At 43.0% G+C, this 27843-nt stretch overlaps 1 protein-coding gene across 4 annotated transcripts; it reads left to right on the top strand.

Annotated features, from left to right (window-relative positions):
- Positions 1-1437: 1437 nt before the first annotated feature.
- siah1 (siah E3 ubiquitin protein ligase 1) lies at positions 1438-27843 on the top strand. 4 transcript variants are annotated; one of them, XM_036954134.1, is made up of 4 exons: positions 8906-9653; positions 13670-13726; positions 25908-26782; positions 26843-27843. In XM_036954134.1, the coding sequence occupies exons 1-3, from the start codon at positions 9554-9556 to the stop codon at positions 26756-26758; spliced, it is 1008 nt and encodes a 335-aa protein (XP_036810029.1). In that variant the 5' UTR covers positions 8906-9553; the 3' UTR covers positions 26759-26782; positions 26843-27843. The 4 variants fall into 4 exon arrangements, with proteins under 4 accessions (XP_021425509.1, XP_036810051.1, XP_036810029.1 ...); XM_036954143.1 differs by having other exon boundaries at positions 26847-27843; XM_021569834.2 differs by lacking the exons at positions 8906-9653; positions 26843-27843 and adding an exon at positions 1438-1632 and having other exon boundaries at positions 25908-26836.

Here is a 27843-nt window from a genome sequence, read left to right on the forward strand (position 1 = left end):
CTTGTGCCTTTTTTCAATGCTTAATTGAATGTCATTGAGAAAACAGGAAGGTGTAATTTTTTCTGAATTTAAAAGAAATACAATAAGTAATCATCTAGTTTTTCAAAAGTATCTGTAATCGGATTACAATATTTTAGCTGTAATGTATTACAGATACTTTTGGAAAACTAGATTATTATTTTGGACAGGTAACTATCTCAACCCGGCACAGCCAGAAGAGGACTGGCCACCCCTCAGAGCCTGGTTCCTCTCTAGGTTTCTTCCTACGTTCTTGCCTTTCTAGGGAGCTTTTCCAAGCCAATTCTAGATTTGATTTTGGATTGGAGATGCTTAACGTGAGTCTGGAAGGAGAGTTTACAGTGTATCCAGAGACCTAGGTATTTGTAGTTGTCCACATATTCTAGGTCAGAACCGTCCAGAGTAGTGATGCTAGATGGGTGGGCAGGTGCGGGCAACGATCGGTTGAAGAACATGCATTTAGTTTTTCTTGCATTTAAGAGCCATGGAAGGAGAGTTGTATGGCATTGAAGCTTGTCTGGAGGTTAGTTAACACAGAAGGGCCAGAAGTATACAGAATGGTGTCATCTGCTTAGAGGTGAATCAGAGAATCACCAGCAGCAAGAGTGACATCATTGATGTATACAGAGAAAAGAGTCAGCCCGAGAATTGAACACTGTGGCACCCCCATAGAGACTGCCAGAGGTCCGGACAACAGGCCCTCCGATTTGACCCACAGAACTCTGTCTGAGAAGTAGTTGGTGAACCAGGCGAGGCAGTCATTTGAGAAACCAAGGCTGTTGAGCCTGCCGATAAGAATGCGGTGATTGACAGAGTCGAAAGCCTTGGCCAGGTCGATGAACACGGCTGCACAGTATTGTCTTTTATCGATGGAGGTTATGATATCGTTTAGGACCTTGAGCGTGGCTGGGAAACCAGATTGCATAGCGGAGAAGGTACGGTGGGATTCGAAATGGTCGGTGATCTGTTTGTTAACTTGGCTTTCGAAGAACTTAGAAAGGCAGGGTAGGATAGATATAGGTCTGTAACAGTTTTTAAGGGGAAAGTAATCGGATTACATTACTGAGTTTGGGTAATCCAAAAGTTACGTTGCTTATTACAATTTTGGACAGGTAACTAGTAACTGTAACGGATTACATTTAGAAAGTAGCCTACCCAACCTTAACACAGCATAGCCATAGGCCTATTTTTTTCTTCTTCCATTTCCACTTTTCAATTTAAATTACTGTGGTTCCATTACAGGAGAATGAGTGGTTTAGTAGCCCAAGTAAATTCAGAGTGTGGTAGATTAAGCTCACAAATAAAGCAGAATACCATTAGCTGCTACTGTTTGGATACTGTAAAGATTTTTTCATGACGCCTACTACAACCATTAGTGCGTTCATGTAGTTAAAGCGCGTGCTCCTTTGCGCCGCTCTGGTGAGAAACTATTTCAACAACCGTGCGCGGTCACGAGACCGGTGAGTACTTGGACGACAGTCGTCTCGTCTCCAGTACAACGCGAATGTGGAAACACTGTAGGTAAAGAGTGAAGGACTGTAGAATTGGAGTGGAATCTCTTGTGGATTACGTCGCAGTAGCTAGCTACAATATAAAAAGGACATTTCATCCAAGGTAAGTAGTGCGGATGTTTTACCGGGATGTACTCGAAAAACAACAACGATGCTAACGTTGTTACATAGCCATCTTCATAATAGCATGTTCAGCTAACTGTGTTAACGTTAGATAGCTACCGTTAGCTACTTCACGTCGTAAACTAGATATGCTGGCTAACGTTAAATTATCTGGTAAACTATCTAACTAGATATGTGGATGGTTAAGTGATAATTCCGGTCACCACATCGGAGGCTTTGTTGTACCTAGTTAACTACTGTACGGTAGCTAGGTCAGAATACATAACTGATGTTGGCTAGCTACATGATTCGAGTAGGCCGCGCTCTCTACTACTAAACAACTAGCTAACGTTACAGTAACTGGCTAGTAAGATTGCTGGCTCCCATGTCGTGCCAAAATTGGCTCAACTCATGCAATTTGCCGAATTTGTCAGCTAACGTTAACTTTACCTAGTTTACACAGCAAGTGAACATTTTGCGGTTTTGTGAAGCAATGTTGGATAACTAGCTGATAGCGGACATTGATTTGTTTATGTTGTAACGTTAGCTACGCTAACCGTTAGCGCATACGTTTGCTATGGTGACGACATCGTCTCAGCAGATTTGTTCGCAGAGTCTGGGCCTCCGTAGCTAGCTAGTTGAATATACATACCTTGCAACTCTGCACTTGTTTGCTAAAGCGCTGTCTTTGAATGTCAAACATGTCTGAAGTTAGCGATGTCAGTGCTACGCTGACATGAATGGGCCTGATTTGATTGTAGACTAGTTGTGCCAATCATATGTGGCAGGTTCTGCATCACCTCTGTCAACCTTTACTTTATATTCCTAATCCCATGTTTCTCCATAAATCTTAAACTGAGAATATAGCCTGTTTTCCTTTGAAAATATAGAGGGTCGTTGTCAATAACACTAAACAATAAGGTGCAGAGCAACCATTGACAACTAACTGCGTGCCGTTCAAGGGACTGTGAAATAAATGTTAACTTTGGTTTTGTATATTATCATCTCTTGAAGAGCGTAGTCAGAACTACACATTTCTGATAATCCCATGCAAAACAGTAGCGCAGATTTAGCATGATTTCAATAAGTAAATATTATGTCATTTCAGATACAGTAGGTGAGTGGAGCCTCACGATATCTCTCAAATGCCACCATTTAATTTGATATTTGAGTGATATAAAAATCAACAATACCTGGAAAGTGCGAGTGTTTTAGGTTAATTTCCCATCCTGTCAACATTGTTTTTAAGTGTTGAATCGGTGCTGACAGACATGATAGGCCACATTGATTGATGGACCACATCAGATTGGATAGCTAGCTGATAACAGATCACGTCAATATGGCTAGTTAACAAGCTCACTTTCAGGGGATAAATTAGATGGCTATATCCAAATATTGTTTGATTTGCTTGCTATTTATAGTGGTGATGGCAGTAGTCCAACTGACAACTTTGCCCAGAAGGAAGACTTGCTGAGGTCAAGTCCTTTCCAAAAGCCTAATCTCTGATGAAGAAAGCTAAATGACACCTTGTTTGCTTAGCTAGATAGGTTTCTGAAGTTACATGATCAGTTGATGTTTACTGATTGTGAAAAGCATGCAGTTGCTTGCTGTATAACTCTGAGATGGTTAAATGTGGAATAATGGTTAATGTGTAGTTCTTCTTACTATGCTCTTCGAGAGGTGACGTTAAAACCAAATAGTTATAACCTTCATTTAACAATTCCTTGAATGGCACATAGTTGTCAATGGGTTTTTAGCAGTGATCGGGGGGCAAGGAGAACCCCAGCTCTGCAAAAAACATTGACAACTACAAACCAAATCTAACTCTGTATTGATAATGGCCGAGTAAAATGGATGCGATAGAGGTCGACCAAAACAATGGAAATGCGTGGGGGAAAGATCCTGAATCTCCTCATGCTCCCCCAGCACAATTAACCAACATGTAGGCTGTAGTTGAGGTTAAAATATAGTATAATGCTTGTATGACAGTCAACCCCAATACATGTTCATGTTGTCACCAATCAAGTTCATTACAGTTAAAAATGACTGACTACCACCACCTGATTTCTGTATGCTAGTTATGCTACCAACTTATACTAATGGGAGTTAGCATTTATCAAGCATTTCTTCTAAATCAGAAAAGGGACAACTTCTAAATGTTATGCAGCCAAATATCCAAATCAGACATTAGTAACCACATTTTGGGCCTGTTACAATATATCAATCATGACAGATTTGAGGAATATCCACTTTGTTAGATCAGATTTGCTGAATGTGCCAATGCGGTGTCCTTCTGACGGTCTGCGTCTTACCTGGCTGCTGATTTTATTTTAAAATTAAGAATGTAACTCGGGCTACTTTATCGAGTCATACATGTCAACTAGCTACAGATTGTTACACCCGATAATGTGATATAACCAAAGATTTTTGGTATCCAATACTGGGCAATAAAGGATAGGTACTGTTTGGTTTAGCACAGAAAATGTACTACCAACCTTAACTTGGTGATACTGTCTTCGTTCTCGATTCGGCCAAACATGTACACTACATGTTTGGCCACCTGCTTGTCGAACATCCCATTCCAAAATCATGGGCATTAAAATGGAGTTGGTCCCCCCCTTTGTTATAACAGGCTCCACCCTTCTGGGAAGACTTTGCACTACATGTTGGAACATTTCTGCAAGGACAAGCATTAGTGAGGTCAGCACTACTGTTGGGCGATTAGGCCTGGTTCGCAGTCGTCCCAATTCATCCCAAAGGTGTTTGATGGGGTTGCGATCAGGGTTCTGTGCAGACCAGTCAAGTTCTTCCACACCATTCTTGACACACCATTTCTGTATGGACCTTGCTTTGTGCACTGCCAGATGAAGAGTGACTCATCACTCCAGAGAACACGTTTCCGCTTCTCCAGAGACCAATGGCGGCAAGCTTTACACCACTCCAGCCAACGCTTGGCATTGCACACAGTGATCTTAGGCTTGTGTGTGGCTGTTCTGCCATGGAAACCCATTTCATGACGCTCCAGACGAACAGTTATTGTGCTGACATTGCTTCAAGAGTCCGTTTGTAACTCTGTAGTGAGTGTTGCATCCAAGGGAAGGCATATTTGATTTTTTTTATTAAAATAAATGCAATTCAGCACTTCGCAGTCCGGTTCTGTGAGCTTGTGTGGCCTACCACGTCGTGGCTGAGCAGTTGTTGCTCCTTGACGTTTCCACAATAACAGTACTGACTGGGGCAGCTCTAGCAGGGCAGAAATGTGATGAACTGACTTGTTGGAAAGGTGGCATTCTATGATGGTGCCATGTTGAAAGTCACCGAACTCTTCAGTACAGGCTATTCTGCTGTCAATGTTTGTCTATGGAGATTGCATGGCGGTGTGCTCAATTTTATACACCTGTCAGCAACGGGGGTGGCCGAAGTAGCCAAATCCACAAATTTGAATTGGTTTCCACATACACTACATGGCCAAAAGTATCTTCTAAAATCTTCATGTCCAGTTGAAGGTGGATCGTTTGTATAAAAAAAAAAGGCACTTTATTGAATTCTATTTTTTGCTTTGATGTAATCCCAAAGTATGCATGTCGCCATCTTGTATTTTCACGTCTTCTCTCATTGATTGAGACAGGTGGGTCCACCCCAAAGTGTTGCATGTCTTGACACTGACCTATGTCGATCAGTGATAGAAGATTTTAAATCGACAAGATGGCCACGCCATGGAGAAACCTATTTTATTTTAGTAATGGCGCATTTTCTAAGTGAAAACAAACTACATGCAACGGGACACTGACATTTTAAGATGCATGTTTAGCTGAATCGAACGAATATGGTATCTCCAATACCGAGGTTTTGTATAGGCCAACCTGTAACGCCCAGTAAGAGATACCAAAATCTTTGGTTATATCACATTATCAGGTGTACATTCTGTAGCTACATGTCTATGTATTTCAAGGAAACTGGTTGTTCAAAGGAGCTGTTTGCAAATCGAGCTAGTGTAGGTAGGTATGTTGTGATTTGTTGATAAACTACTAGCAGAATTGTTTCTGATTTCCTTAGGTCCTTGATTGGATGTAATTGTGCACTGCATCCATCTCATGTCCAATGTATCAACTACGACAGAGAACCGTTTCCTTCTGTAATGTTTGTGTGATTTAGTTAGCCAAAGCATAACCTTATTTTTAGGACTACTGTTTCAGGCATCTGTTGGTTGGAAACAATGCACCAAAGACTGCCAGTATTGATAGTGTCTTATGACTGGCCTGGGTTTAATAAATTAAATGGCTGGCTGCCTGGTTCATGACTGTAGTAGCCTGTCCTGTTGCTCCCTGACTTGCTGGCAGCTGCACATGTATAGTGAATTGAACATAGTGACAGGCGGACAGCTGTCTCTAGCAGCAGGAGGTCCAGTTTGGTAACTCACTCACTGGCTCTCAAACAGTGAGGGAATTCTATATACTTTGAAAGTGCTCTGTCTGCCTCCTCTTTTAATTTTCTCTAAATCAGAATCCCTCTCCTGCATCAGGTTGGCTTAATGAACATGCTACTGGCTGTGTGTGTTTTGCAGAAGCGCGGGCTGGATGTTTGAAGGTGGGTGTTTCTGCCTTCAGATTCCAACCCTCAATGTAACATTTCCATGGCAACACATGCTTCTGCTTATAATGCTCTTCTGCCCAGGGTGAGTTGGCTGCTTTGCCCAGGCTGCTCTTGTATACCAGGAAGTTGAGTGAATAAATACTCTGTTTCTGGGGTTGAGCAAACTTCTGTATATAGCAAACTATTATTATATTTTTGCGAAGGGGCTGTCACAAAGCAGGCTACTTTTTTTGCAGTCAAAATGTTAGCTTAGCGCTATCTAAAACTGTTTGTGGGCGGCATAGTTTCCTGCCCTGTCAGTAAAACAATTAGTTAATTTGTGTTCTTGCTTCTAGATGAGTTATTTTTCCCTCTTGCGAGGCGAGGAGAGTTGTGTGTTGGTTTACTCTGCCATGGAAGGAGGTTTGCCTGTGCTTTCTTTGAGTAGGTGGAGTGGGTTGTCACTGCAGCTGTTTACATGGAAGGTGTGTTTCTATGGATGCATTCAAGAGTGAAAATAGGCTAGTCCATTCTGTCTGATCAGACTACTGCAATGCCTTTGTCAGTGTCTTTCACTTATTGTCAAGGTGTGTTCTTTGTGGTAGACCCATGGTACATTTCCACTGGGCTACCTGTTTTGCATCCTGCTGGCTGAGAGTTCTATGCATCCTGTCCTTTTTCCGGTGTCTACAGCTTGGATGTAGCCTAAATATTATGACACATTTAAGATGGAAATGCATGTGCCACTTCCCTCCCTTTCAGTAATAAGCTTGACAACGTTTTTAAAATTAATATTCTTTTAAGCTAAGAGGTAGGCTATATCCAAATGACTGTAAATGTGGCTTTAATAGTCATTATACTGTAAGAACAACTGTAAGAGCTACCCTTTTGCCTGCTGTTTTATGTGCTCTGCCTGGCACCTGACTCTGAGTAACCTTTTGTTCACCAGCCTGTTAAAGGATGCCAAAGAATATGCTCCTGCTTTTAGTAGTTAGAATACCTCTGTCTGGCCTCCTGAGTGGCGCAGTGGTCTAAGGCACTGTATCGCTGTGACACTAGAGATCCTGGTTCGAGTCCAGGCTCGACCGGGAGACCCACGGGGCGGTGTGCAATTGGCCCAGCGTTGTCTGGGTTTGGGGAGGGTTTGGCTGGCAGGGATGTTCTTGTCCCATCACACACTAGCGACTCCTGTGGCGGGCTGGGCACAATGCATGCTGACACGGTCGCCAGGTGTAGTGTTTCCTCTGACACATTGGTGTGGCTGGCTTCCAGGTTAAGCGGGTGTTGTGTCAAGAAGCAGTGTGGCTTGACTGGGTCCTGTTTCGGGGGATGCCCGGCTCTCGACCTTCGCCTCTCCTGAGTCCGTACGGGAGTCGCAGCGATGGGACAAGACTGGTAGTTACAATTAGATACCACAAAATAGGGGAGAAAGAGGGGGGAATAAAAAAGGATGTCTGTCTGTACATTTTAGCAAGCACTCTTATCCAGAGCGACTTACATTCATCTTACATTGTCTCACCTAGTAATCTTATGTAGCAATGTAGCAAGTACATTACTTTCAAATGTTACTCAGGGAGGGAAGGGCAGTGAATGTGCTTTCTGCCTAGTCTATTGACAGTTTATTAGTATTGTTAGGTTGGTAATGAGGTCAGTATAGAATACTTGGTAAAGTATTGTTGCTGTTCTAGCACTTAATGAGATTTTACAATATACCATCATACCTGTTGCTGAAACCTATTTCGACACATTTGGTCTGAATGATTGAGACCAATGGCCTCTATAATACCTGTACTTTAACTTCTAAGGATTGCTCTCAAAGACCGGGCATGTCTCTGAATAATTTCATTGGAAGTCTATTTGGATTAGAAAAGATACAGTAGCTATAACGGTTACATTGCCACAATCCATGACTAGGGCTGGCACAATTCCTGTAGAACTGTACCCGACAGTTATGGGTGCAGACCATCATGAGAATAAAACAACCGGCAGAACCATTTTTTGTGTGTGTGTGTTTGGAACGAACTGAAGACTGGATGCCCGGGCATTTGTGCGGTTTGAGTCTGTTTCTGCTGTAACAGACTCTCTATAACGTGATCAAACTTTGTTGCTCCTTGCCTGAAACAAGCAAGGTGTTGTAGCAAATGAGTCTATAGTTGCCTGGGCAACATCCCCCTCCCTGCAGCAGTAGCACATGCATTCAGGAACAGAGGAGAAAATGGTTGGAACGGTGACTGCGGAAATTACCAATAAGTCATCCAAAATTCCATGACTGTCACTGCCCTGTCCATGCTCAGAGAGAGAGTGTGTGTGTGTGAGGTTATGAAGTATTTTTGGTATCAACTCTGAATATTGTGCTGTGCATTTGTAATGTATACTCTGACCTGTGTTTGTGATTAGGGTGTCTACTCCACTGTGAGGCTGTTTTTGGGACTGTGTGTCACTGAGTGTAAGTAAGGGTACTTGTGTGTTCTCCAGCTCTCAACTCTCTCCAGTTTCTTTGTCTAGTCTGCATGGTCAGAGGAAGGGAGGGAAGCAGGCAGGACGGTGTTAGCCCAGCTGGAGGTGGAGCTGCCAGAGCTGTAATCTGAGAAGGGCCCCACTCCCCAGAAAGAGGGTGGGGGAGAGCGTGAGCATGCGCTCTCCAGTCTGACATTGGACTCCTTAGCCTACAGGGAGCAGTGCAGGCGTCAGGCAAGGGGGACTGCTCTATGGTGCTCAGCCAGGACTGTCTGTTTCACCCTAATACCTGCCTCTCGCTGCCTTTTCCACTGACTGACTGGATCACTCAGAAGATAGTGACCGAGCAGGGAGTGGTTACCTAGACTAGGGCTTTCAGGAGAAGAACACTGCCAGTGTTTCCTTAGCTTCCTCTTCAATGTGCTCCATTTCTCTCCCTGGCTGGGCTGCCTGCTTGCCGCGGAGCTGGATATACTTGTGTAACATTCCTGGATTACAGCTACGTGTTATTTAAAAAAAAAAATATATATATATATATATATATTTTTTTTTATTCTCTACTTGGGCCCCTCCTACCCATGGCTCCTCCACCCTTCCTTGTGGCCTTTTCCTGGGCTGCACTTTAAAGAGGATTAAGACTACAGCCTCCTGCCCTCTGCCGTGCTGGTGAAAGAAGTGCGTGAATCGGAGTCTCTGGCTCTGTTTGAGGCGTCCAGCCCGCCAAGGTGTCTGGCCCTGGACCCCCAGGCTCTGACTGCAGTAGTACATCTGTTTTCTGATGGGAGTTTAAGTAGAGACCTAGGGAGAGTGACGGGAAAGGATCTGCCCTCTGTTATGGGCTGTTTTTGTTCTTATGGAAAAACCGCGATGAAGAGTTCCCTCACACTCTCCCTATGTCGGGCAGAGCTAATGTTCAGCCCATGAACTCATGGAAGGGGGTGCTCAAGCTCTTCACATGCATAGCTTCTAGAACAACTGCCAACAAACCTAAAGGTAAAATGTCCTATTTGCACACTCGGTGGCTCATAAATATTGCTCTGCTCATTTTCTGTGAGAATGTCTGTTGGAATGTTTGCCCCCTTTCCCCCTGTGCCTCCTATACCTGAGGTGCAACTGTGGTGTCATAAATACCTACTGGTGTTCACTTCTGTCCAGTAATGGCTTTGTTTTCTGCAAGGCACTGCAGATCCTAAGAATGGCAGGGCATTTTTTGTATACTTTGTATATGCAGGGGTGTGAGAGAGACTGGACATGAGTGGAGAACAAAGAATGGCATGTTTTGTTAAGTAGAAATGCTTTTGTTTTTCTGACCCTCTGTACAAACATACCGAACAATTGTCATGGTTGCCAACTCTGTCGTTGTCTCCCTCTGTTGTGTTTTGGATGTTATGCTGCTTTGAAGTGGTGTGTGTTCCTCTCCTCTGCAGCAGTGTGGAGGGCACAAGCAGACGGCGTGTTTGATAGTAAACAGCAGCCGGAGTTTACAGAAAGGGGGCAGGCAGAGACTCGCCGCCTCTACCAGGCCACGCTTACTCAAAGCCAGGCACCTACATGGAGGCAGCTGCTAATACACATGATAGTGTTTGTTTTGGGTTTAGCCCACATCTGCTAGATTCTGGTGCTCCTTACCGGCCGTCATCGTAGAGAAGTCATGTTTTAACGAGGTAGTGACGTGAATTCATAGATTTACCCTACACAAAGACTACATGATTCAACAAATGTGCTAGACCGGAAGACGTTTTAAATGATAAAACAACCAATCTGACATGAGTTCTGTGCAGAGATTTGGATCCATATTAAGACTATATGCCATTTAGCAGAAGCTTTTATCCAATGTGGCTTACAGACTTGTGCATACATTATTCGTGCAGATGCTCCTGTGCATTGAACCCACTAGAGGTCGACTGATTATGATTTTTATACCGATTTATTGGAGGACCAAAAAAAAAGCAGATACTGATTTAATCGGACGATTAAAAAAAATATATATATATATTTATATATATTATTTTTTTGTAATAATGACCATTACAACAATACTGAATGAACACTTATTTTAACTTGATATAATACATCAATAAAATCAATTTAGCCTCAAATAAATAATGAAACCTGTTCAATTTGGTTTAAATAATGCAAAAACAAAGTGTTGGAGAAGAAAGTAAAAGTGCAATATGTGCCATGTAAAAAAGCTAACGTTTAAGTTCCTTGCTCAGAACATGAGAACATATGAAAGCTGGTGGTTCCTTTTAACATGAGTCTTCAATATTCCAAGGTAAGAGGTTAGGTTGTAGTTAATATAGTATTTATAGGACTATTTCTCTCTCTACGATTTGTATTTCATATACCTTTGGCTATTGGATGTTCTTATAGGCACTTTAGTATTGCCAGTGTAACAGTATAGCTTCCATCCCTCTCCTCGCCGCTACCTGGGCTCGAACCAGGAACACATTGACAACAGACACCATCGAAGTAGCGTTACCCATGCAGAGCAAGGGGAACAACTACTCCAAGTCTCAGAGCGAGTGAGGTTTGAAAAGCTATTAGCGCGCACACCGTTAACTAGCTAGCCATTTCACATCGGTTACACCAGCCTAATCTCGGGAGTTGATAGGCTTGAAGTCATAAACAGCGCAATGCTTGAAGCACAATGAAGAGTTGCTGGCAAAACGCACGAAAGTGCTGTTTGAATGAATGCTTACTAGCCTGCTGGTGCCTACCATCGCTCAGTCGGACTGCTCTATCAAATCATAGATTTAATTATAACATAATAACACACAGAAATACGAGCCTTTGGTCATTAATATGGTCGAATCCGGAAACGAAACATTTATTCTTTCAGTGAAATATGGAACAGTTCTGTATTTTATCTAACGGGTGGCATCCATCAGTCTAAATATTCCAGTTACATTGCACAACCTTCAATGTTATGTAATTATGACATAAAATTCTGGCAAATTCGTTCGCAATGAGCCAGGCTGCCCAAACTGTTGCATATACCCTGACTCTGCGTGCAATGAACGCAAGAGAAGTGACACAATTTCACCCGGTTAATATTGCCTGCTAAACTGGATTTCTTTTAGCTAAATATGCAGATTTAAAAATATATACTTCTGTGTATTGATTTTAAGAAAAGCATTGATGTTTATGGCTAGGTACACGTTGGAGCAACGACAGTCCTTTTTCGCGAATGCGCATCGATTATATGCAACGCAGAACACGCTAGATAAACTAGTAATACCATCAACCATGTGTAGTTATCACTAGCGATTTATGATTGATTTGTTTTTTTATAAGATGAGTTTAATGCTAGCTAGCAACTTACCTTGGCTTCTTACTGTATTCACGTAATGAGTTTATGAGTTTACATTGGCGCGTTACATTCACTAGTTCCAAAAACATCCAGTGATTTTTGCATAGCCACATCATTCAATAGAAATACTCATCATAAATGTAGATGATAATACAACTTATACACATGGAATTATAGATATACCTCTCCTTAATGCAACCGCTGTGTCTGATTTCAAAAAAACTTTACGGAATAAGCCAGCCATGCAATAATCTGAGACGGCGCTCAGAACATAAACAAGAACATAAACAAATTACATGATAAAAATTCCCTTTGATCTACATCAGAAAGCACTCCAGGAATCCCGGGTCCACAATGAATGTTTGTTTTGTTCAAAAATGGCCGTTATTTATGTCCAAATACCTTCTTTTGTTAGTGCGTTTGGTATACATATCCAAACGCTCATTCTGGTCAGCGTTATATTGGACAAAAACTTCAAAAAGTTATATTACTGGTCAAAGAAACATTTCAAACTAAGTACAGAATCGATCATTAGGATGTTTTTAACATATAGCTTCAATAAAGTTCCAACCGGAGTACTCCTTATCTTCGTGAGCAATGGAACGCAAGTGACTGCCATGAGGAATAAGCATGATCAGAAAATGACTGACTGCCAGACGACTGACTGCCAGACACCTGACTGATTCTGCTATCATTCACTCCCACAACACCATAAAGTCTCATAATTTCTATTGATGGTTGACATCTAGTGGAACCCCTAGGCAGTGCAACATCATTAATATCTCAAGGGGATTTCATTGGGGACTCTGGTGAATACATACAAAGCTCAGATTTGACTTCCTGTTTTGATTTAAACTCAGGATTTTGCCTGCCATATGAGTTATGTTATACTCAGACATCATTCAAACAGTTTTAGGAACTTCAGAGTTTTCTATCCAATACTAATAATAATATGCATATATTAGCAACTGAGACTGAGGAGCAGACCGTTTACTTTAGGCACCTTATTCATCCAAGCTACTCAATACTGCCCCCCCCCCCAGCCATAAGAAGTTAATCAGTCGACCTCTAGAACCCACTGTCCTGGCATTGCAAGCGCCACACTCTACCAACTGAGCGACAGAGGACCACAATCAAAACTTCAATCAGTGGACTGATTTCGTCAAATATTTCCATGTTAGTGTCAGTCAGGATGTAGCCAGTTGTTGTAATGTGATAGTAGGCCTAAAGGTTGTGTTGAGAACAGACTGAAGAGGGAAATCGATGCTCCATGTAATGTACTTTGCATTAGTAGTGTTAACCCATTGCATGATGGAAGCAGTGAGTTTCCAGTGGAATGTGCGAGGCCAAGAGCGCTCAGTAGTGGCACTCTAGCTAATATGGCTCTAGCCATTACATTTTTGTTTCCACAACTCACTGATTTAACACTTAATTTGTATCTGTGCTGTTTGGGGAGGTCTGAGTCAGTCCCCAACACATGTCCACCTTCATACTATAGCTAGAACTGTTGACTATGACCAGCCCTGAATGGTCACCCTGCAGAGAACAGAAGGTGGGCATATGGGCCTTTACAGAACTCTGAGACTGCAGTGGTGTTGATTGATGTGTTTCTATGGCTACCTCAGCTCCATTTGACTTACTTTTTAAGAATTGTTTTTACTCCACTAGTTAACCTCTCTTCTCTCTCCCCTTTCAGAGTTACCCATTTTTCAAGAGAAGAAGAAAGCCTTATTTGGGAATCTTATGGACGAAGGCAAGCAACATTTTCTTTCTCGTGTGTTTGTCTGTGTCAATGTTTGGGTTAACCCAGGGGAAGCAGCTTGTTTGATAAAGCAGGGGAGGTGTTTGGAGGATTGTAGAGGTCATCTAATGAAGGTTCAGTGAGTGTGATTGGTAGATGGAGGAGAGGTCATCACCCTGAGCTGGTTTAGTAATCAACTCCTCTCCACCTGGAGGGACATATTGAGCATCTCGTCCTCGTGTGCCATTCACCCCAGCTTCCCAACACACGGGTCGGGAGGAGAGAGTCCTAACACAACCTAATCCCAACCTACTGTCTTTACCTCCCTCTTGTTTGATTGTTGCACAATTTATCACATGTGCCTGACCAGAACCTGCCCCCCCCCCCCCCCCCCCCCCAAACGTAGTTCCTACTACGTATGAACATAAATAAGAAATTCAAATATGGTGGAATGCTAGACCCATCTCTTGAAGTGATTCAGGTACAATCGCTTGTGTTTCCTGTGTAAAGACATGACCTGAAGAGTTTCCACTAGCACCACAAGTCAGCCCATCCTACAACAAAGAACACGGTGGACACAGACAGTTCTGACTGCGCATCTAGTCCTACCAGAGGTCTAGTAGCTAAGTCATTCTGCCCTCTTAACCATTAGCATGAGAAAAGCATGATTACGATGTCAAATGGTTCTTTAGACGTTATGTTTAATGAGGCACAAGACCTGGTTGTTTCAAGTGTTCATTGAGCCCTAAAGTCTTGGAATAATTTCCACTATTTATGGTGAACGTGCTTTGTTCTGATCTCTGCAGTGGCCTCTGCTCAGCTGCTCTTACTCTGGCCTGTACGCCCTAGTTCTAAATCATGAATGTCTATCCTCTTCCTCAGTAGGAGAAATACTCATGTAGCCGGTTCCTCCAATGGGAATCACTGCAGGCACACCAATGTGTGCACTCTCAGAGCAGTGTTGTTTATGCTCATTATGGCACCAGTCCCATGGGTGTCTGCATTAGTGTTGCACGGTATACCAAAATTAGGTTATTTTTCCGATACTAGAACATGAAATATGGTTCGCTACTAGAATTAGTTGATTTTGGTACTTCTGTCAAATGTGTCTCACGGGTCAAGCCTGTGTATCAGCGCAGCCAAATTATTGCTAACCTGCACTGGGAGTCTGGGTTAACACTTGAATAATGAATGCAACATGGCATGTAGACATTTTGAAACTGCTTTCTTATACTGTTCGCAAAACAATGTCCATACACGCTGAAACACTTTACAACGCAAGAAGATACCGGTAGCTTCCAGCTTTGTAGGCAAACTTCCTTTGCTGGCTGACGGCTAAAGCTAACCTCAGTTCACTGCCCTAGTACTTTGTGACAATGTGCAAACCATAATGTGAAATATGCTGTTTGCCACCAAAAACATTGAATTCACTTATTCGGTCTCTCTCACGTCTCTCCCGAAGGCTGCTGCATCATTCGTGGGGGACGACATGTTTACTGTTGCCTTGTCATTTGTAGGCGCACAAAATCAGCCAAACAAGCTCAATAACTCAATGCATGCACACTCCTTAGTAAATATTAATTCACCTGTATTGTAGATAGGCCTAGGTTATATTTTGATTTACCTAGTTTATGGTTGGCCACCCTTGATAGCCTGTAAAATATTGCAACATTACAATTACAGCCAAATACTTTATACACAATGATTCCCTCTAGAGATCTAAGTTAAGGTCGTCCCTAGAACAATAAAGACAATATATACGTTCAAAACAGAGACAAAATTCATACAACCACTGCACATTAAAAAAAAAAAACAATGAGGGTGATGCAACCGAGCAGACCCTTTAGCTTAATGTTGATTGAGCTTTATGATATGAAGAAATACAACTATGTGCTGCACATGTTCCAAAATGCAATTATTGAGAACATCAGTCTCAAAAGTCCACTGCATGCGTGAGCGTTTTCATTTGACCGAGATAAAAATATCCCTTAGAAATTAAGAGAGCGGGGAGATCAAAAGATGCATCACCTAGCATGGGTTACTAATGACTGACATAATACTAGTCTTTGGCAGCTGGGCAATAAAATAACTTTTGATTTTGAAAATTTAAATAGATAATGAAAAAATTACTGGTTACAATGGGATAATAATTCCTTGCCAAATAATTACCTCAACAGTTCTATGGTTGTATTTTGGCTAGGCTACTTTGAAACAAGGGAAGACATGCGTCATAAAATTACAAACGTCCAAGTTTTAAACAATTAAGTATAGATAAATAAATAGCTCCAATGCTGACCGCCTCTGCTCAGATTCAAGGTGATGGATGTGTGGTGCGCAACAGGCACTGTCTTTAACTCTCCGTCTTGTGAATATTTAATCTGAATGTACCGTGCCTCGAGTAGGCTATGTTGACCGAATCCGACCTTTTTTAGATGTCAATGTTAATTATCCTTCATTGTATTTGACCGGTGTATAAATAAAAAGTAATTTATAAAAAAATGTAATGATACTGAACTCAAGATGCCCAATGATTGAACAGAGTATTTTATGGGCTGGATCAAGTACCATTCCGTGACTGGCTAATATGGCTTTTTTTTTGTGATACTAAACCTGGAACCAGTATCGAAGTCAAAATTCTGGTATTGTGACAACACTAGTCTGCATCCAGCCAGACACTGTTGCAGGCAGTACAGACTCTGGGACGAGGGAGTAAAATAGAGGCTGCTGATGCCAAAGCCTCCAGCCTCCTGGAGACAGACTAAAGAGCTGTCTGCATCTCCCTTTTCCCTGTTGCTCTGGAGCACATCACTGCCTTCATGCAGGCTGCAGCAACCCACACACAGGCAGATACTGTTACCGTCACTGCAGACTATTCCTACTAAAGTGCTCACTCACTCACGCCCACACACATACTAAACCTCACACACTTATAGCCCAGACAGCAGCCACCAAGTGCAACTGTTCCATCTCAACAAGCTGCTTTCTCAGCACCCACACATAGCTCTTGTTTTAGCCCTGCTAGTCTTGGCTTTGCCCTGTTGTGTTCTGTGCTAATTTGGTCCACAGATGTTGCTTGTGTGTCCAGAGCAGCTTGCTAAGAGGCCCATCAATAGGTGGAGCTTTATCCAAGCAGATGTGGTCACAGGCAGCCTTAATGACACCTACAGTTGAAGTCTGAAGTTTACATACACCTTAGCCAAATGCATTTCTACTCAGTTTTTCACAATTCTGGACATTCAATCCTAGTAAAAAAAAATCCCTGTCTTAGTTAGGATCACCACTTTATTTTAAGAATGTGAAATGTCAGAATAATAGTAGATAATTATTTATTTATTTCATCATGTTCCCAGTGGGTCAGAAGTTTACATACACTCAATGAGTATTTGGTAGCGTTGCCTTTTAATCCCACCACAGTGTCTGATTTCAAAAAGGCTTTACAGCAAAAGCAAACCAAACGATTGTTAGGTCAGAGCCAAGTCACAGAAAAACAGCAGTTTTTCCAGCCAAAGAGAGTAGTCACAAAAAGAGAGAAATTAATCCCTAACCTTTGATCTTCATCAGATGATACTCATAGGACTTCATGTTATACATGTATGTTTTGTTCGGTAAAGTTCATATTTATATCAAAAGATCTGTTTACATTGGCGCGTTACGTTCAGTAGTTCCAAAACATCTGGTGATTTTGCAGAGAGCCACGTCAATTTACAGTAATACTCATTGATAAGATTGATAAAAGATGCAACTATTATGCATGGAATAATAAATAGATACATTTCTCCTTAATGCAACCACTGTTTCAGTTTTTTTTTTTTTTTACTTTACGGAAAAAGCACACCATGCTATAATCTGAATACAGCGCTCGGAGACCAAAACAACCCAAACAGATATCCGCCATGTGTAGTCAACAGAAGTCAGAAATAGCATTATATATATTCACTTACCTTTGATCTTCATCAGAATGCACTCCCAGGATTCCCAGTTCCACAATAAATGTTTGTTTTGTTCGATAATGTCCATTTATGTCCAAATACCTCCTTTTTGTTTGCACGTTTAGCCCAGTATTCCAAATTCATGACGCGCGATCAAGTCAAAGTTCCGTTACAGTCCGTAGAAACATGTCAAACGATGTATAGAATCAATCTTTAGGATTTTTTTAACAAATCTTCAATAATGTTCCAACCGGAGAATTCCTTTTGTCTTCAGAAATGCAATGGAACTCAAGCTAACTCTCACGTGAACGTGCGTCACCAGCTCATGGCTCTCTGGCAGACCTCTGACTCATTCCCTTTTCATTTTCCCCCACTTGACAGTAGAAGCATCAAACAAGGTTCTAAAGACTGACATCTAGTGGAAGCCTTAGGAAGTGCAATTTGACCCCATAGACACTGTATTCGATAGGCCAAGAGTTGAAAAACTACAAACCTCAGATTTCCCACTCCCAGAAGGGATTCTTTTTCAGGTTTTTGCCTGCCATCTGAGTTCTGTTACACTCAGACATCATTCAAACAGTTTTAGAAACTTCAGTGTGTTTTCTATCCAATACTAATAATAATATGCATATATTAGCAACTGGGCCTGAGTAGCAAACGGTTTACTCTCGGCACCTTATTCATCCAAGCTACTCATTACTGCCCCCAGCCCAAAGAAGTTAAATTGTTTAACTTGGGTCAAACATTTTGGGTAGCCTTCCACAAGCTTTCCACAATAAGTTGGATGAATTTTGGCCCATTCCTCCTGACAGAGCTGGTGTAACTGAGTCAGGTTTGTATGCCTCCTTGCTCGCACATGCTTTTTCAGTTCTGCACACACATTTTCTATAGGATTGAGGTCAGGGCTTTGTGATGGCCTTGACTTTGTTGTCCTTAAGCCATTTGCCAGAACTTTGGAAGTATGCTTGGGGTCAATGTCCATTTGGAAGACCCATTTGCGACCCAAACTTTAACTTCTTGACTGATCAGTCTTGATGATGCTTCAATATAGCCACATAATTTTCTTTGCTCGTGATGCCATCTATTTTGTGAAGTGCGCCAGACCCTCCTGCATCAAAGTGCCCCCACAACATGCTGCCACCCCCGTGCTTCACGGTTTGGATGGTGTTCTCCGGCTTGCAAACCTCCCCCCTTTTTCCTCCAAACATAACGATGGTCATTATGGCCAAACAGTTCTATTTTTGCTTCATCAGACCAGAGGACATTTCTCCAAAAAGTACAATCTTTGTCCCCATGTGCAGTTGCAAACCGTAGTCTAGCTTTTTTATGGCTGTTTTGGAGCAGTGGCTTCTTCCTTGCTGAGCGGCCTTTCAGGTTATGTCGATATAGGACTTGTTTCACTGTGGATATAGATACTTTTGTACCCGTTTCCTCCAGCATCTTCACAAGGTCCTTTGCTGTTGTTCTGGGATTGATTTTCGCTTTTCGCACCAAAGTATGTTAATCTCTAGGAGACAGAACGCGTCTCATTCCTGAGCGGTATGGTGGCTGCGTCGTCCCATGGTGTTTATACTTGCGTGCTATTGTTTGTACAGATGAACATGGTACCTTCAGGGGTTTGGAAATTGCTTCCAAGGATGAATCAGACTTGTGGAGGTCTACAATTTCGTTTCTGGGATCTTGTCTGATTTCTTTTGATTTTCCCACGATGTCAAGCAAAGAGGCACTGAGTTTGAAGGTAGGCCTTGAAATGCATCCACAGGTACACCTACCATTGACTCAAATGATGTCAATTAGCCTAACAGAAGCTTCTAAAGCCATAACATAATTTTCTGGAATTTTCCAAGCTGTTTAAAGGCAGTCAACTTAGTGTATGTAAACTTCTGACCCACTGGAATTGTGATACAGTGAAATAATCTGTCTGTAAACAATTGTTGGGAAAAATGAATTGTCATGCACAAAGTAGATGTTCTAACCAACTTGCCAAAACTAGTTTTAACAAGAAATTTGTGGAGTGGTTGAAAAACGTGTTTTAATGACTCAAACGTAAGTGTATGTAAACTTCCAACTTCAACTTTACCTGAACAGCTCTGCTGCCCAGTCTACCCCCTCTCTCTGCTTCCCAGCAGTCATTTCCCTCCATTTCACATTAATTTTTTTGTCTGGAGCACAGTGCCTCATGGCTGTCTTCCTGCCTGTCTCTGAGCTGTGCTGTGGGTTATATAAAGCAGCAGGGCCAGGGGTGGGTCACACCCAGCTCCTGCCAGGCCCAGGGAAAATCCAGCCCTCCCTCCACTCGGCGGGCCGTCCCATCCACAAAGGCCTCAACCGCAGCCTGTTACCATGGGAACAGCTGACAGGAAGCAAACTAGTGCTCTGCTCTCGCATCCATCCTAGTCCACATTGCCGTATGGAGTCTTTTTTTAAATATTTTTTTTTTATGCAACCATGAATCTGTGTTGCTCTCCTGGGCCAAAAATAGCCTCCAAGCTCTGTGCTTGCCCTTCGCTGGTCAGGCTTTATAGACAGATGGGCATATCACAGAACCTCTAGGCTGACCCTCAGCGGGAGGAAGGGAAGGGCCAATCAGTGTATAGGGCTGCCTTCCTGGACGTCCCAGTCAACCCACTGTACTGGGGCTGTGCTAAGAGAGGAACATGCCATTCTCTCTCTGGTTGTCAACAGAGAACATCTTCCTAGAGGCCGAAAGGCCCCTTGACTTTTTCCACATTTTGGAGTTACGTTACTCTAATCAATTTTAGAATAAGGGTGTATGTTTTTTTTTTAGAAAACAGGTTTTTATAGATGTTTGCAAATGTATAAAAATAGAAATACCTTATTTACATAAGTATTCAGACCCTTTGCTATGAGACTTGAAATTGAGCCCAGGTGGATCCTGTTTCCATTGAGCATCCTTGATGTTTCTACAACTTAATTGGAGTCCACCCGTGGTAAATTAAATTGATTGGACATGATTTGGAAAGGCACACACCTGTCTATATTAGAGGTCGACCGATTATGATTTTTCAACGCCGATACCGATTATTGGAGGACCAAAAAAGCCGATGCCGATAAATCGGCTGATTTAATTTTTTTATTTGATAATTTAATATTGTTGTGATTTTCATTAACATTAACTTATTTTAACTTAATATAAAACAGCAATAAAATAAATTTAGCCGCAAATGAATAATGAAACTTGTTCAATTTGGTTTAAATAATGCAAAAACAAAGTGTTGGAGAAGAAAGTAATGTGTGCCATGTAAAAAAGATAACGTTTGAGTTCCTTGCTCAGAACATGAGAACATATGAAAGTTGGTGGTTCATTTTAACATGAGACTTCAATATTCCAAGCTAAGAGGTTTTAGGTTGTCGTTAATATAGTATTTATAGGACTTTCTCTCTATACCATTTGTATTTCATATACCTTTAACTATTGGATGTTCTCATAGGCACTATAGTATTGCCAGTGTAACAGTATAGCTTCCGTCTCCCCCTCGCCCCTACCTGGGCTCAAACCAGGAACACATCGACAACAGCCACACTCGAAGCATCGTTACCCATCGCTCCACAAAAGCCACGGCGCTTGCAGCGCAAGGAGAATAACTACTCCAAATCTAAAAGCGAGTGACGTTTGAAACAGTATTAGCGCACACCCAGCTAACTAGCTAGCCATTTCACATTGGTAACACCAGCCATTAGGCTGATAAGCTTGAAGTCATAAACAGCGCTGTGCTTGCGAAGAGCTGCTGGCAAAACCTACGAAAGTGCTGTTTGAATTAATGATTACGGGCCTGCTGCTGCTCAGTCAGATTGCTCTACCAAATCAGACTTAATTATAACACAGAACTACGAGCCTTTGGTCATTAATATGATCGAATCCGGAACCTATCATTTCGAAAACAAAACGTTTATTTCAGTGAAATACGGAAATATGGAACAGTTCTGTATTTTATCTAACGGGTAGCATCCCTAAGTCTAAATATTCTTGTTACATTGCACAACCTTCAATGTATGTCATAATTACGTAAAATTCTGGCAAATTAGTTCGCAATGAGCCAGGCAGCCCAAACTGTTGCATATACCCTGACTCTGCATGCAATGAACGCAAGAGAAATGACACAATTTCACCTGGTTAATATTGCCTGCTAAACTGGATCAAATCAAATTTTGTTTGTCACATACACATGGTTAGCAGATGTTAATGCGAGTGTAGCGAAATGCTTGTGCTTCTAGTTCCGACAATGCAGTAATAACCAACGAGTAATCTAGCTAACAATTCCAAAACTACTATGTTATACACACAAGTGTAAAGGGATAAAGAATATGTACATAAAGATATATGAATGAGTGATGGTACAGAGCGGCATAGGCAAGATGCAGTAGATGGTATCGAGTACAGTATATACATATGAGATGAGTATGTAAACGAAGTGGCATAGTTTAAAGTGGCTAGTGATACATGTATTACATAAAGATGCAGTAGATGATATAGAGTACAGTATATACGTATACATATGAGATAAATAATGTAGGGTATGTAAACATTATATTAAGTAGCATTGTTTAAAGTGGCTAGTGATATATTTTACATCAATTCCCATTATTAAAGTGGCTGGAGTTGAGTCAGTGTGTTGGCAGCAGCCACTCAATGTTAGTGGTGGCTGTTTAACAGTCTCTCGGTCCCAGCTTTGATGCACCTGTACTGACCTCGCCTTCTGGATGATAGTGGGGTGAATAGGCAGTGGCTCGGGTGGTTGTTGTCCTTGATGATCTTTATGGCCTTCCTGTGAAATCGGGTGGTGTAGGTGTCCTGGAGGGCAGGTAGTTTGCCCCCGGTGATGCGTTGTGCAGACCTCACTACCCTCTGGAGAGCTTTACGGTTGTGGGCGGAGCAGTTGCCGTACCAGGTGGTGATACAGCCCGACAGGATGCTCTCAATTGTGCATCTGTAGAAGTTTGTGTGCTTTTGGTGACAAGCCGGATTTCTTCAGCCTCCTGAGGTTGAAGAGGCGCTGCTGCGCCTTCTTCACGATGCTGTCTGTGTGGGTGGACCAATTCAGTTTGTTTGATGTGTACGCCGAGGAACTTAACTTGCTACCCTCTCCACTACTGTTCCATCGATGTGGATAGAGGGGTGTTCCCTCTGCTGTTTCCTGAAGTCCACAATCATCTCCTTAGTTTTGTTGACGTTGAGTGTGAGGTTATTTTCCTGACACCACACTCCGAGGACCCTCACCTCCTCCCTGTATGCAGTCTCGTCATTGTTGGTAATCAAGCCTACCACTGTGTCGTCCGCAAACTTGATGATTGAGTTGGAGGTGTGCGTGGCCACGCAGTCATGGGTGAACAGGGAGTACAGGAGAGGGCTCAGAACGCACCCTTGTGGGGCCCCAGTGTTGAGGATCAGCGGGGTGGAGATGTTGTTACCTACCCTCACCACCTGGGGGCGGCCCGTCAGGAAGTCCAGTACCCAGTTGCACAGGGCGGGGTCGAGACCCAGGGTCTCGAGCTTGATGACGAGTTTGGAGGGTACTATGGAGTTAAATGCTGAGCTCTAGTCGATGAACAGCATTCTCACATAGGTATTCCTCTTGTCCAGATGGGTTAGGGCAGTGTGGTTGAGATTGCATCGTCTGTGGACCTATTTGGGCGGTAAGCAAATTGGAGTGGGTCTAGGGTGTCAGGTAGGGTGGAGGTGATATGGTCCTTGACTAGTCTCTCAAAGCACTTCATGATGACGGAAGTGAGTGCTACGGGGCGGTAGTCGTTTAGCTCAGTTACCTTAGCTTTCTTGGGAACAGGAACAATGGTGGCCCTCTTGAAGCATGTGGGAACAGCAGACTGGGATAAGGATTGATTGAATATGTCCGTAAACACACCAGCCAGCTGGTCTGCACATGCTCTGAGGGCGCGGCTGGGGATGCCGTCTGGGCCTGCAGCCTTGCGAGGGTTAACACGTTTAAATGTTTTACTCACCTCGGCTGCAGTGAAGGAGAGTCCGCATGTTTTGGTTGCAGGCTGTGTCAGTGGCACTGTATTGTCCTCAAAGCGGGCAAAAAAGTTGTTTAGTCTGCCTGGGAGCAAGGCATCCTGGTGCGTGACTGGGCTGGTTTTCTTTTTGTAATCCGCGATTGACTATAGACCCTGCCACATACCTGTCTGAGCCGTTGAATTGCGATTCTACTTTGTCTCTATACTGACGCTTAGCTTGTTTGATTGCCTTGCGGAGGGAATAGTTACACTGTTTGTATTCGGTCATGTTTCCGGTCACCTTGCCCTGATTAAAAGCAGTGGTTCACGCTTTCAGTTTCACACGAATGCTGCCATCAATCCACGGTTTCTGGTTTGGGAATGTTTTAATTGTTGCTATGGGAACGACATCTTCAACGCACGTTCTAATGAACTCGCTCACCGAATCAGCGTATTCGTCAATGTTGTTGTTTGACGCAATACGAAACATATCCCAGTCCACGTGATGGAAGCAGTCTTGGAGCGTGGAATCAGATTGGTCGGACCAGCGTTGAACAGACCTCAGCGTGGGAGTTTCTTGTTTTAGCTTCTGTCTGTAGGCAGGGAGCAACAAAATGGAGTCGTGGTCAGCTTTTCCGAAAGGAGGGCGGGGGAGGGCCTTATATGCATCGCGGAAGTTAGAATAGCAATGATCCAAGGTTTTACCAGCCCTGGTTGCGCAATCGATATGCCGATACTATTTAGGGAGTCTTGTTTTCAGATTAGCCTTGTTAAAATCCCCAGCTACAATGAATGCAGCCTCAGGATGTGTGGATTCCAGTTTGCAAAGAGTCAAATAAAGTTCGTTCAGAGCCATCGATGTGTCTGCTTTTTTTAAAGATAAGTTTAATGCTAGCTAACAATTTACCTTGGCTTCTACTGAATTTGAGTAACAGGCAGGCTACTCGTGGAGGGCAATGATTAGAGCGTTGGACTAGTTAACTGTGCGGTTGCAAGATTGGATCCCCTGAGCTGACAAGGTGAAAATCTGTCGTTCTGCACCTGAACAGGGCAGTTAACCCACCGTTCCTAGGCAGTCATTGAAAATAAGAATGTGTTCTTAACTGACTTGCCTAGTTAAATGAAAGGTGTAAAAATACATGTTTTTAAAAGATTTTTTTTAAATAATCGGAAAACGGCACCCAAAAATACCGATTTCCGATTGTTATGAAAACTTGAAATTGGCGCTAATTTATCGGCCGTTCCGATTAATCGGTCGACCTCTAGTCTATATAATGGTCCCTACAGTTGACAGTGCATGCCAGAGCAAAAACCGCCCGGCTAAACTGAGCAATCGAGGAGAGAGGCCATGGTCAGGGAGGTGACCAAGAGCCCGATGGTCACTCTGACAGAGCTCCAGAGTTCCTCTGTGGAGATGGGAGAACCTGTTTTTCAGTAGCAGGGACTGGGAGACCAGTCAGGATAAAGGGATAAATAAACTGAGCTAAGTACAGAGATCCTTGATGAAAACCTGTAATACTTTCTGAAGGTGCTTCAACAAAGTACTGAGTAAAGGGTCTGAATACTTATGTCAAATGTTTTTATTTATACATTGGCAAACATTTCTAAATCTGTTTTTGCTTTGTCATTATGGGGTGTTGTGGGTAGATTGATGAGGGGGGGAAACGATTTACTCCATTTTAGAACAAGGCTGTAACATAACAAAATGTGGGAAAGACGAGGTCTGAATACTTTGTCTGCTGCATGTACATTATGTACTCTTCTGTTTAGACTCCTTTGCACTGAGTGTAACTATTTTTACCGTACCCGCTCTTCCTGTATGAATAGAAGGCAGTTGCCAGTAAACTACCGGCACACATGAACAGTAAAAAAAAAATAATAATAAAGCATACCCCTCAAATTCAAATCTGGACCTTGAAGCCAGTTCCACTGCTTAAAACCAGGGACTGATTTTTAGACCTGGCACACCAGGTGGGTGCAACTTAATTATCAGGTAGAACAGAAAAGCAGCAGTAGTCTGGACCTCGTAGGGTCAGAGTTCCTGTACTAGATTGTTGTTTTACACACACTTCCATTCCGTTTGAAATTGTTACATGATATTCTTCAGAACATTTGTAGTTTAACATATGACCTTTGTGCATGTGAATGAACCATGACTATTGTTTTAAGAATCTGTGATTGGTCAAGCCTCATGGAAACCATTACGTTTGTCCTCACTACATTCACACCAAATGTATAGTTCATTTATTATCCCGTTGTGTCTAACCTGTGTTCTCCCTGTTTCTCTACAGAAATGAGTCGCCAGACCGCCACAGCGCTGCCCACAGGAACCTCCAAGTGCGCCCCCTCCCAGCGCGTCCCCACCTTGTCCGGCACTACGGCCTCTAACAGCGACCTGGCCAGCCTGTTTGAGTGCCCTGTCTGCTTCGACTATGTGCTGCCCCCCATCCTGCAGTGCCAGAGCGGCCACCTGGTCTGCAGCAACTGCCGGCCCAAGCTCACTTGCTGCCCCACCTGCCGGGGCCCGCTGGGCTCCATCAGGAACCTGGCCATGGAGAAGGTGGCCAACTCTGTGCTGTTCCCCTGCAAGTATGCGTCGTCGGGCTGTGAGGTGACGCTGCCCCACACAGACAAGGCAGAGCACGAGGAGCTGTGTGAGTTCCGGCCATACTCCTGCCCCTGCCCAGGGGCCTCGTGTAAGTGGCAGGGCTCGTTGGACGCGGTCATGCCCCACCTCATGCACCAGCACAAATCCATCACCACGCTGCAGGGCGAGGACATCGTGTTCCTTGCCACGGACATTAACCTGCCTGGGGCAGTGGACTGGGTCATGATGCAATCCTGCTTCGGATTCCACTTCATGCTGGTCCTGGAGAAGCAGGAGAAGTACGACGGTCACCAGCAGTTCTTTGCCATTGTGCAGCTGATTGGCACGCGGAAGCAGGCAGAAAACTTTGCCTACCGCCTGGAGCTCAACGGGCACCGGCGACGGCTCACCTGGGAGGCCACGCCCCGCTCCATCCATGAGGGCATCGCCACTGCCATTATGAACAGCGACTGCCTAGTGTTTGACACTTCCATCGCGCAGCTGTTTGCTGAGAACGGAAACCTGGGCATCAACGTCACCATATCCATGTGCTGAGGACTGTCAAATGGACAGCCACTAACACACACACACACACACACACACACACACACACACACACACACACACACACACACACACACACACACACACACACACACACACACACACACACACACACACTTTCTCTCACACTCTCTCACACACACATACTCGGACACATTTCAGACACTACAGGACACCTGAAGTTGTACCTGGGGGGTTTGGAGGGGGGCAAGATCTTTCCCAGGGAACCTGTTGTCTTCAAACAATGTGATTTAGAACATTCAGATCGGTTAGATTGATGAAAACAATGGAACTCTATCCCTGGGATTCAATTTTAAGCTTCATTACAATATTAGTTCTAAAGTAAAGGTATCCTTTTTTTACCTTAATGTTATGAGAATAATCCAGCATTGCCCCTTGAACCCAGAGCACACACTTCAACAGATGGGCTCAGTTTGCAGTGGGAAGCTGGCAGAAGGGGCTCAGGGGATAGACACGGTGGGAGGAGTCAATTTGAGGGAGGATGGGGAATATAAAACAACTTATTTTTTGAAGATGTTGCGTTTTTCAGCTTAGTCAAAGTGAAACTAACTTCTTTCGGTTCATTATTGTTTTGATTTTTAGTTCTGTCCCCCCCCCTCATTGGATGAGAAGAGAAGGTCCTGATATTGTGTGCACAGACATTGGCTGAGACGAAGCTAGTTTGGTCTCTCTCTGGAGCCTAACAGTTTTAGCCTAAACCACTGAATATCTGACCAGGAATGGGGACAATTTCTACAGTTATATTATTATTCAATGGAGATTTATCATTATCATTTTTTTGTAAGGACTTTTAATGAATGAAAAAGGCTGTAACCTTGAGGCTAATCTTCAGTGTTTGTAGATAAATTGTGTTGTTCTTTCGAAGACTTCAATGTATTTTATTTTGTAAGTTAGATTTTTCTCTTTGTTTTGTCAGTCTTTGTCTACATTCTGTTTGAGGAGTGGGTGACGCAAAGCCAAACATCTCTGGATACGTAGAACTATTGCTGGTCCCATCATTATTTTGTTTTATTTTGTCATTAAATAAATCTATCTTTTTCATACCTTGTGCAATT

Source organism: Oncorhynchus mykiss, chromosome 2 (genome assembly GCF_013265735.2).
Source record: "Oncorhynchus mykiss isolate Arlee chromosome 2, USDA_OmykA_1.1, whole genome shotgun sequence".
Taxonomy (NCBI): domain Eukaryota; kingdom Metazoa; phylum Chordata; class Actinopteri; order Salmoniformes; family Salmonidae; genus Oncorhynchus; species Oncorhynchus mykiss.

Coding starts and splice junctions, on each gene's coding strand:
- siah1 (XM_036954134.1), top strand. CDS start 9,554: ATGTCGGGCAGAGCTAATGTTCAGCCCATGAACTCATGGAAGGGGGTG. Junction 9,654..13,669: donor AACTGCCAACAAACCTAAAG/GTAAAATGTCCT, acceptor CTCCCCTTTCAG/AGTTACCCATTTTTCAAGAG. Junction 13,727..25,907: donor TGGGAATCTTATGGACGAAG/GCAAGCAACATT, acceptor GTTTCTCTACAG/AAATGAGTCGCCAGACCGCC.